This window comes from Phalaenopsis equestris, unplaced genomic scaffold (assembly GCF_001263595.1).
Source record: "Phalaenopsis equestris unplaced genomic scaffold, ASM126359v1 Scaffold201096, whole genome shotgun sequence".
Classification (NCBI taxonomy): domain Eukaryota; kingdom Viridiplantae; phylum Streptophyta; class Magnoliopsida; order Asparagales; family Orchidaceae; genus Phalaenopsis; species Phalaenopsis equestris.
Genome location: NW_018220879.1, coordinates 61,158 through 73,013, shown reverse-complemented (window position 1 = coordinate 73,013; position 11,856 = coordinate 61,158). Strand labels below are relative to the sequence as shown.

Below are 11,856 nucleotides of genomic sequence, written 5' to 3'. Positions count from 1 at the left end.
CACCCCCCCCCCCCCCCACCCCGCACGCGCGCGCATGATGGCTTAAGGTGAATGTTAATGGAGCCTTATTACAAAACCAAATCGCCAGATAGAGCGGCCGTTATGCGGGATGAGATAGGTAGTTTTCCTTGGCACGCATGGAGAGAAAATGTTGCATCTGGATAGTGAATGGCTGGAACTTGAAGTCATTCTGATGATCGAGCACATGTTTCAACAGTGCATGATGGAGAATAGGGGGAAAATTATTGAAGGAGATAATGTAAATATTATCTAGTTAATGCAGCAGATGATGGAGCAAAAAAAGCTAAAGGGCCCGACCGGACCTCCACCTAGCATATTCTTTCCTTACATTTTTTGGACAAGTTATTTTCATTTTATATCTAAAGAGCTCAATAAAGCTACTCATTTTTGTGCCCAAAGGGCTCTTACTCATAGTTAATCTTTTGACTTGGTCCCTGAATCTTCGGAGCTTTATGTCATTCTCTAGGATGATAGGACAGCTTTTTTACAAGTCTGAGGACTTTTTTTGGTACATTTTGTACTCCATTTTACGTTTAATGCAAAATGCACACATTCAAGGATGATTGTCACATCGTACAAGCAGCAAGAGATGCATCCCTTGATAGAGGAGCATGCCTCAGATCACGACTTCCCATTTCGCGTCACTATATAGGCTAACTCTTAACTCATTTGATACGAATTAGTATGGGTGATAATAGAAGATAAATTAGACTAAATTACCCATTTCTATTCTGTCTCATGTCTGACTAGGAAGATCAAAATGATGTGTGACATGACAGGATCTCCCTTACTTCTATTTACCTTATCATTGTTCCCCTCTAATATTTATAAAATAATTATGCATGTTTAATGAATTCTCAAACGTTTCAATTCTCATAATTACTTATATTTTATCAATTTACTACCTTACAAAGACTCAATTATTTTGCAACATTTTATCCCCCTAATTATACATTTTAAGATGGCACAAAAAAACAATTGATAGTATTAACGTGAGTAGGTCTACTACTTGGCGATAGATGTCACTTCCGCTCTCTTCCGCTATTACTCATTTTCACTAGCATTATCGGCAGAGTCATCTTCCTCCCACAAACTTTAGGATTTTGTCTTCATTTCTTTGTCTTTATCCAAGTTTTGCTATCACACTCATGAGTTGGGTAAACACCAATATGTTCCTTTTCATTCTCTTACCACTAGTGATCTTTGTTTTGAGATAGTTCACTCAAATATTAAGGTCCTAGTCCTATCCTTACTTACCTAATATTCAATTATTTGCCACATGTATTAATGATTATTTAAGGGTAACAAGGCTTCTCTTACTCAAATGTAAGTTATAGATCCCTCACATATTTTAAAATTTTTATTAAGAAACAAAAGGATAGTTCTCCAACTTAATCAAAATTTTGCATATTGAATTCTTTAGAATTTTTGTGGTCTCAATTTCACATATTCTGCTATTAAAATGATATTCTTCATTAAACATTATGTTCCTATAAACCTTAGTATAATGGTGCTGCTAGACACAAAAAACTATCTTCATTTTACTATTTCTAGGATATTAATATTTCATATGAATGTCCCTTGTCATTTCTAGGGGGTGTCTTAAATGTATAGTATCTCATTAATAGTATCCCTCCTCTCTTATCCTCATTCTTTATCTCAATCAAACTATTTTTCCTTTACACCTAGGATATTTGATTGTATCAGGTCTAGTCATATTTTTTGTCTGTATGAAATACTCTCATACTTTTCAGTGGACATTTATCAGATAATCCTGCATAAATAAGGTTATCAAAGTTATGATAATCTTACTCAATGTCTATAAACTCTAAGTAATGTAACTTGTTATGACAACGTTTCATTTCTCACTAATTTACATGTAGGACATCTTCACAATATGTTCCTTTTCCTCCATGGGCTTCTATACCTACTCCTATTCCACGAGTTTACTCTTAACAATGTCAGCCTACCTCCCCAACACCTTTAACCACACTGCCAGATTTGTTTAAGCATCACTTAGTTGATTAACTACTTGAAGATTTGTCTAATTATCATAGGTATTGGTAAGTTGATTTATGTAACAATTAAAAGATCTAATGTTTCATGTCATAGTAGTTGAGAGTTGATCTGTAGTGCAGTAACGCACTTGTTACGCAAGTATGTGTTGATCACGTAAAATACGAATTATGAGTTCGTGTTATCGATCTCATGAGAAAGAAGTTAACTTTAAGATTGTTCAACTATTAGTTTAACAATTATAGGTTTAGTCCAAAGTGTTATATGTCTTTGAAAAAATTTTCTAGAAGTTCTAATTGTTAAGGTGAAAAAGTTTTTGCTACTGGGATAACGTCTTCCTTGAATTAGATCATGTGAAAATTCAATATTCATCCACCAGATTTCTTCTTATTGAATTTGACAACTAGAGACTAATACTCTTTAATTTTTTTAAGACATAAGAAGCATTGAAGTCTAATATTATATATGTCCCCTTCACCCTGCAAAGACTCCCAAGATTTCTCATTCCTCTATGTGATTGCAAATCGCCTAATAACAATATTCCTATTTCACCAAGAAATTATGTGTTAACCTAATTATTCTTTTAGTCTATGGTCAATAGTCCTAGATCACAATTAATTTTAATATTTCAAGAGGTTAGCAAGAAGTAAAATGAAGTTTTAAAGATTAATGCATCAACATGACATAATTTGTTTAAAGAAATTTACATAAAATGAACAAGATTTTCACATTAAAAATTCAAAAAAGAAAAAAGTTTATAAACATGTGTGGCGAAACCACAATAGATTTTATTGCAAGTAAAATCAAAGTTTACAAAGTAAAGAAAAGATCACAACAGATCCAAGCCGATACTCCCTTTTACGATGCACTTCCTTCTTGATTCACTATCTCACACACAAATGGATACCCACATGCTTACACACTCCTAAAGCACTTGCACTCAACAGTCTATTCCAAAAAGCCATCTCTTCTGTTACAAGAGAGTTCGAGCCCCCTCTTCATAACATTTAAGGTTTTTATCATCGCATCGACCGAATGGTCAGCAAACTACAGAAACCACCTTAACTAAGTGGGGAGCGCCAGGGTGTTGGCAACGACACTGCAATGCCAGGTTCAAGCGCTGTGTTTCGTGACTCTGATTTGTCAATTTAGGTCTTTGGGTATGGCAATGCTGGTTCTAGTGGTGCGACGATGTTGGACCCTAGCATTGGGGCACTTGGCCTCCTGGTGGAGCAGTACCCTATTCTCAATATTTTGAATGAAAGGTCTGATTTGGATGCTAAGAGCCTTGCCTTTGGGAACTGAGGCGCTTGCTTTAAGCATTGTGACATTAATCTCTAATTAGCTCCATTTTTTATAAATGTTGCATTTGTCCGTGTGTACCGTCAAATACACAACATGTACCCACAAAAAGCATATAAATGAAACAAAAAATGATCAATGATCTAAACACACCATAATACCACATCAAGTTTTACTCATATCATGAATTAGCACGTCCAAATTTCAAAACGTAAGCATTAGAATGCTATTTATAAAAACTGCAAAAAAGATTTATTGTCACAAAAACCAAGAACCAGAATATTGAAGCATTCTTTGATGTTGTTATGTTGGCTCAGTTGAAGACAAAAAATCAATCTCAAGATAGTGCATTTTGTTGGAGGTAACATAGCCATCTGTAAAGGTAAGAAACGAATTGCTATATGTATATCTTGTACCATAGCTAAAAAATATGGATATTCCCACATTGTGTGAAATGCTATTCGTAAAAACTATTTTAAGAGAGTTTGGTTTATACATTACTTAGTATATGACACTACACTATGGTAATAACACCCCCATTTATATTGCCAGCAATCTAGTCTTCCATGAACAAACTAAACAAATTGAATTTGAAAATCAATGTACACTAGACGGAATGTTTTCCAAGAACATTGCTACCGCACATATTTCTGGTTTGAAAAAAAGGTCGAACATCACTACCAAACCTATAGGTCATCAACCTGTCGGCCGTTTTTTTAACTTCGTAATTTGAAAAAGTGGTGATTTTGTGATTTTGAAAATAATTTAAATATAAATATAACATTTTTAATTTTTAAAAGTAACATTTTAATTTTAAAATAGGTGAGACCAAACGGGTCTCAAGTTTTAAATAGTTTAGATGATTGAATACAATACTGCAGGTAATACACTTATCCTGAAGAATAAATATATCACTTGTAATTGGGATTCAATCACCTAGACTAAAGAATTTGTGACATCCGTTTTGGTCTGTGAAATATTTTATAAAAAAAATGCCAACAAGTTCCCCTACCTAACATAAAAATTTAGACAGTTTATTTTTTTTTGGGTTTCAGGTTTCCTATAGAGGCAAACCCCTATAGTTAATTACATCTTAAATGACTGGGGGTCACTTGAGAAAACTCTCGATTAAGATCAGGTAATTTTGCCTTCAAGATTTCAAAATTTAGGTTTTCACGATGGGACATGGGAAAATCAAATGAGAATGGCTCAAAATAGGAACAATTATTTAAGGAAACCAAAGGGATAAAAAGTAGGGGATATCACAGATCTGGGGAAAACCCCGGTGAACTCCCAACTATCCTATTGTTTGGCTTTAGGTCTTTTAAAATGATTTAATTTGATATATCAATCCTGCAAATTATTTATGATTTAGGACTTATGTTTGCATAATATTGAACTGTGCAAATAACATAAAAAGATAGAAGAATTTACACCGTACCGCAAGGTAACCTCAGAATCCTAAAGTGTTAGGACTTATAATTACACAACAGGGTTGTGTAAAAAGCCTAAAAGTGATATGTGAGGGTTTACGTTGCGTTAGGCAAACTACCTCGAAGTCCTATGGATTGTTATTTAAACCAAGGAAAGTGTATAGTGTTGTGAAAATGTTTATGTGATGTGTTTTGATGTTTTGTTGTTGCAAATCCATCTTAAAGTTGTTCTTCTTCACGCTGCCCACGATGTTCGTTCCAAGCTCCTCGTAATAGCACCTCCTGGTTTAGTTTTAGTTTTGAAAATGCACCTAACCACTAGGTTATCCTATACTAAGACATTGTACAAAAATTAAGCAGTAAAACATGCAGTGTGAAAGAAAAGCAACAATGTACTGTACAGTAAAGAAGAAAGACAGTATAGCATGCTTATAAAAGAAAATACTGCAATGTAAATCAAACCTATACACTTGGGAGGCTCGTTGTTCCTTTAAGGATAGCTATTATGCGCTGTGTAAAAGGAGAAAGTACGACCTGAAAAACTTGAGAAAAACAGGTAAATCGTAGGAAAAAGACAAACAAATAAAACAAAATACAATATCACATATAAAGGACCAAGAATAGGAGATTTATATGTGATATTGGGAATGTCCCCAATTGCCAAGAGGATCTGAGTGTAAGACTCAAGCTCAAATTCTGGAGCATTGGGTTTCAGTTTTGGTCAAGTTAAGACAAGAATTTCATTATTTGATTTAATTAAATCAGTTATGAATCACAATCAGTTATGAATCTAGTGCACCCTCGTACCTAGTGTCATAATCATCTCATGAACTGGGGTCAGATGTCTGGCTTCTTAAGATCATTTGAACATTAGAAGGATGAACTCTCTCAAGGTGTGCTCCAGGAAGCCTACACTTTAATTTGGGTCTGAAGTGTTCTAAAGTGTCTAACTTCAATTAAATGTCCTTGAACTAATCCTCAAACATCTTTAGATTAAGTTTAGCTCGCTATCAGGCTTCTAAACCTAGGGGTAAACCTATAAAAAAAAAGTTGTGAAGTGTGTTTCAATCCTAGTTAGAGCAATTGGGTTTAAGTTGATTCAAAGCTTAAGGAACTTAAATGCAAGTCTACTGATCTTTCAATCTATGTCCCTGATCGTTATCTAAACTTTCACTATTTTCCAACCCTCAACTATTCTTCCAATTTACAATTTCATCTTTCATATGCAAAAGGAATGGTAGATGGTTCGCTATTCTCTCCCTTCTTTAGGTTTCATCATCTCGAGAATTCAAATTCTATTTTTAATTTTCTCTCATTTTCTCTTTCTCTCATATTTCCCTTAAGACTATGAATCATTTCTGAATATAATTAAATCGAAAATTTTCATTTTTAACTTGACCGTTAAAAAAAAATAAAATAAACGAAAAGGAGACAATTCATTTTCAAAATAAAGTCAAACCAGTAAAGCTTAAAACGAAATCATGAATGTATCGGTCTAAAGACGTTTAAATTCATAAAAAAGTAAAAAAAAGAATGTGATCTCAAAAAATCAACAATTAAAATGTTCAAATCGATATATGAAAGTCTCAGCATGTAAATCAAATTTTAATGAATAAAGCTTCAAAAATGCAATTTGAACTTCATTAAATAAAGCCTCAAGGTCCTAGAATCAATCTTAGAAAGATATCATTTTCTCACTTTTCATAAATGAATCAACGCGTGACAATTTTATGAATTTCCAAACCATTTTATGAATTCAATTTATATCAAATTTATAATTTCTTGAAACAAAATTTCAAGAACTTGTCATATATCACAAAGCAAAAGAGAATAATCCATACGGAATGAATTTCCAAATTTTCAAAAGATATACCAATACCAATTTCATTCAACTCTATTTTTAAGCAAAAGCTCATTTCTTTTCATCATTTTTTTTTTAAACATGAACTTATCCATATAAGTGTCCAAAGTAATAGAGAGAAACAATCACTAGCTCAATCCATTCCACCAAAAAATCACAAGTAAAAGTTTACGGGTAAGGCAATAAGAGATGGGAGAGCTCATGGGTAAGGCCCATAAAAGTGATAGAACCACCACAAAACAGCCACCAAACAGCTCACGGCCAAGCATGGCAAAGGGAGCAAAACAGCCCAAAAACCAGCCCTCAAACAACTTAGAGCAACTCACGGGTAGGGACAAAGAAGAAGGCCACAAAGGCAACCAACGCCAAGTAAAACCCAAGGCCAAAGATAACAGCCATCCCTACCAAATCAGCCTAAAAGCAAAAGAGGAGAACCCCAAACCGAGCCTAGCAAAAGGGGCAACCCGAACCCAGCAGAAAGGGCTTCAAATCCAACTCGCGGCCAAGGACAAACCCAAGGACAATTTTAAAGTAGTGAACACCAAATGAGGCTCACGGCTAAGCAGCAAACCAAAGCCCAAGAGAAGATCCAAAACAGTAAGAAATTTCAGCCAAAATAAATCACCAAAACAGAGCCCAAACCGATCCTAAGAGAGGGGAAAGCCGAGCCAAACACAGGGGCAAACCGAACCCAATGCATGGGGCAAAACAGAAAGCATGTTTCCACAATCTCAAAGAAAAGTCAAAACCGAGACCACCAAATGGGCCAAAGGAGAGCATATCTTTATGGCATTTATTAAAGCCAAAATAAATCACCAAAACAGAGCCCAAACCGATCCTAAGAGAGGGGAAAGCCGAGCCAAACACAGGGGCAAACCGAACCCAATGCATGGGGCAAAACAGAAAGCATGTTTCCACAATCTCAAAGAAAAGTCAAAACCGAGACCACCAAATGGGCCAAAGGAGAGCATATCTTTATGGCATTTATTAAAAACATGAATATCAACAATAGAAACTTTGATAATTTCGTTCCAATCATGCATTCGAACAAAAGGTAGCAAGAAAAATAAGATATGAACCCCAAACACATATTTTTAGCTCATAAACATAATTTCCAGCATGTATTTTATCAAGGGGCAGCAAGAGAAGCAATAAATGAGCTCCAAATACATTTTTCCAGCTCATAAACATAATTTCCTGCATGTATTTTAACAAGGGGCAGCAATAGAAGCAAGAATGAGCCCCCAAATACATTTTTCATCTCATACAAATAATTTCCAGCAAGTACTTTGATGAGGGGCAGCAAGAGGAATGAAACATGAGCCCCAAATGCATCTTTTCCAATTCACAAAATAATTTTAAACATGCATTTCATACTTCCAAACATTTCAAGCAACGAAGGTAATATAAGCAGTCCCCAAATATGTTTTTCCATATGTATTTCTAAAAGAGTAAAATGCATTCCAAGGCAACCCTAGTCATGCTTTCAAGCATCTCAAGTAAAGAGAGTAAAGATAGCCCACACATGTTTTCCATAGTCATTTATAAGGGAATAAAAATGCATTTCTAGACTACTCTTCCAATGCTTTCATTTATCATGCATACCATATGTCTTAAGCATAAAAGAAGAGAAAGCAACCATGGTATGCTATATTCTGGTGTTCAAGAGGACTATTTCATGCATAAATCATAGAACATACACAAATCATGTTTCTTCAAGCTTTAAAAAAAGGATTGGAAATATTTTTATGCAATCCGAAATAGTGTAGAATAGAGGAGAGGAGAAGAATACCTCTTTAGTGCAGATTTAAAGCAAAGCACTAAAAATAAATTGAAGAAAACACCCCACAGAAATCCTTCCTGAGAGCCTCACGCCAGTAGCCCCAACGGTTTCTAGCTCCAGCCGTAAGGGTGTCGAACAACAGAAGGCCGCAAGGGTATCGAACAATAAGGAGGAAGAAAGACTCCTCTCAAACAACAAAGAAGAAGGAGATTGTCTTTCCAACAGTGAAGTAGAGAGAAGGAAAACCCCAAATTCCTCCTAAAAGCCTAACTTTCTCAAAGCCCTCTCCTTTTCTCTTTCAGACTTTTCCCAAAAGAAAACAAAATTTCAGAAATATTTCAAGCATACACACAAGGTGAACCAACCAAAAAAATGGCAGCACCTCCCCCTCTCAAGAAAAATTATGCCAACTTGTTTACAGAGAACTAAAGGGGCTATTTTATAAGCAAAGAAGATAAGGGAATAGTCACCTACCAGCCTCCCTTGTCAGCAAATCAGGTAAAGGGAGAGGATGAGAAGGATTTAAGGCAAGAGGAAATGCAGCCTAGGGAAGAGGAAGAGCCGGCTAGGTGGAACTTCGCAGTTGGAGGGCTGCTCAGTCGAGCAGAGCTCGAGGAGACGAGCCGCGTGCGCGAATGGCAGTGGAATGCCGCGTGTGAGGGAAGAAGGCGAGCCATCTCATGCGCGAATGGCAGAGGAGACGCGGGACTCGGGCCTATTCGCGAACGACAGAGGAGACGCGGGAGCTAGGGCACGAGCGGCGAGTCAGGCTTCGATCGAGCCGCGATGGATAAATGGGTAATTGAACGTATGAGTATACGGTTTAGGGCTTATAATTGAGATTATAAATAAAAATATAAGCATGAAAATATTAATTATTTCAAAAATAAAATTTGATTTGTGCATTTTTATTAGTGTGTCACATCATCACAAAATGGATGTCAATTTTGGGTAATTCTGACGTTTCGAACGCGTTGGCGCAGTCCGTTTTGCCACCGAAAATCAGTTTGACGAATTCATCGATTTGCGTAATAATTTTCTCGTGTCAAAAATATGACAATATGGGTGTCTTTTCCTACCAAAATCGGTGTCTCAGACGCGTTGGCGCAATCCAATTTGTCGTCGAAAGTCATCCGGAGAAGTTCGCATATTCACCCGTCCTTTTAGGTTCAACTGAAGACCGTCCTCGTGCAATTTTGTGAATATTGTGCATTTTGTGTGTGTATGTGACGAAAAAGTCGTGAAAATGTTTTCCTAAGGCTTGAAATCCTATTGGGAATTTCTCCATGAGTCTTCACATAATAGCCCTCAACCGCTCGTACATAAGACGATGGTCCTGAGCCATAAATGCTAGACATCACAGGAGAAAAGGAAGTGTTTGGAATTTCTAAAATGGGTGGGTACCAATTCTAGTTTTCTAAGATAGTCAATAGGAACTCCTAGAGCTAGATCCTAAGCTCTAAAAAGAAATGACCTAAAAAATGAGATCAATACAACCATTTTCTTATTATTTATGTAACAAGTTGGGGCTAATAGATATATATTCTTTAGCTTGAAGTGGAGTGTTGGTGCATGATACATTGGAAAGTTCGTTCTAATAAATACTTGATTCAGAAGATGTAGTTATACCCTCATAATTATGGATATTCTTCTCTTTATTAGCATCCTTTTTTTAAATTGTATATGCCTATAAATAGGCTCCTACATTCAGTCAATAATACAGCAAGAGATTTTCTCCTAACAGTTAAAACAATAGTATTGTCATGAGAAAATTTAAATCTTAAGAAAACAATACATGGAGTAAAGTTCCATGACATGATCAACATAATCACAAGAATCTGCGGAGAAAGTGAACACTAAACTCTAACAGCACAAGCATCAAGTATGGTCAACAGTCAATGGAGGTGCAAAACTCTCAGCCCAACTAAATTTATTGACAAAATAGGGGCAAAAATGCTGCCGACTGAAATACAGAAAAAAAATTTCAATCCAAAATTCGAAGAATATAAAGCAAATGAAGAAGCGACGGAAGCTTTCTTACAATGGCATCCTCAAGAGTTACGAAAGGATATGCCAATTCAGCTGAACCTGGCACAACATCTAGTTTGGCTGCTGCTCCTAAAGCCAGCACCAACCTGGCTGACCATTTGAAACGCATACAGCTTTAGTTAGTGATGGTAGAAGACAATTGAATATGGATCATAGTAGCAATTGTTTTCCTAAAGTTTAATTGAGTGCAATAACGAAACAACATGATGTATGATAGAACATAGTCAAATAAAAAGAACGATATTAGCAGAAATAAAACTTCAGTTAATAACTTCTGCACTCTGCCGTGCATCGTCTGTGGAAGATTATCTTCTTCAGAAACATTTGAAATATATTTAAGTACATTAAACAATATAATTAAGTTATATTCACATGACCGTAAACTGGAAAATATTAAGTGGAAGAAGAATAACTATTCAAATATAAAATTTGTCAAATAAATAGAGCCAGACTACCGATGGTTCCAACAAACACATTGGAAAGTATATTGGAATGTACAAGGTACAAGCACATTGGAAAGTAAAAGTAGAACCTCCCTCAAAAAATCTGTTTGGACCGTTTTTATGTAAGAACATAAAGCCATGCTAACACCGTTTTTACACTTGCCAAACCATTCGCCAAGCCACAATCACAATAACCAAGATAAAAACATGAAAATGAAAGCAAGAACCGACGTTGGAGCATTGGACACAGAATGTGGGACGTGATAGCTTCTGCCGCATCAAAAAATGGATGCACGCATGCAGGGTCTTCGCGATTCCAACGCTTGGACCGACCTATCCAGGCAAGAGGGGGAGCTGACCGGCTCTCTCCTTTGGAACAGACACCTCTTTTATGTAATAGACCCCATCCTCATTATCTAAGACTTATATATTTGATTCCTATGTTTAGTTTTTCAGTTTTGCTTATGTATCTATCAGGACAATCGTTGGCCTCTGGTGTTCCCCTTCTATGACTGTATCCAAAGGACAGAAGGTTCATCAGTTGTAACTCACCGAAGGTGGTGACCGTCACACAAAGATTGAATGGTGCTCCGACTGTAGTTTGATCCCATGGAAATATTTATCCTCCATTTCTAGGGGTGGAGGGCCCAAGGGGGAAATTCCCCCCCCCCCCCCCCCCCAACCTTCAAATTTAGATCTTTACTTATATGGGAAGGCAATTTGACTTTTCGATCCTACTAAAATATTTATTTTGCCAATCCTGATATACCATTTTGCTTTTCGTTGCCATAGTCCCTCCCACATTGAGTCTAGAGAGACAGTTTGCCCCACTCAAAAAAAAGAAGGGTTCCACTCCTGTTGATTTCTCATCCTCTGTAACCCTCCCTTCTCTGTTGTTGCCACCTTTCCTCAATATCGAAACAACCGCACAACACTCTTGCATTCCTG

At 36.3% G+C, this 11,856-nt stretch overlaps 1 protein-coding gene across 1 annotated transcript in view; it reads right to left on the bottom strand.

The window, feature by feature from the left end:
- Nucleotides 1-11,856, bottom strand: part of LOC110035971 (alternative NAD(P)H-ubiquinone oxidoreductase C1, chloroplastic/mitochondrial) — a 70,069-nt gene that overhangs the window by 27,956 nt on the left and 30,257 nt on the right. The window contains exon 6 of the mRNA XM_020740310.1: nucleotides 10,458-10,551. Within this exon, the coding sequence (XP_020595969.1) occupies nucleotides 10,458-10,551 (94 nt within the window). The remainder of the gene's footprint in view (nucleotides 1-10,457; nucleotides 10,552-11,856) is intronic.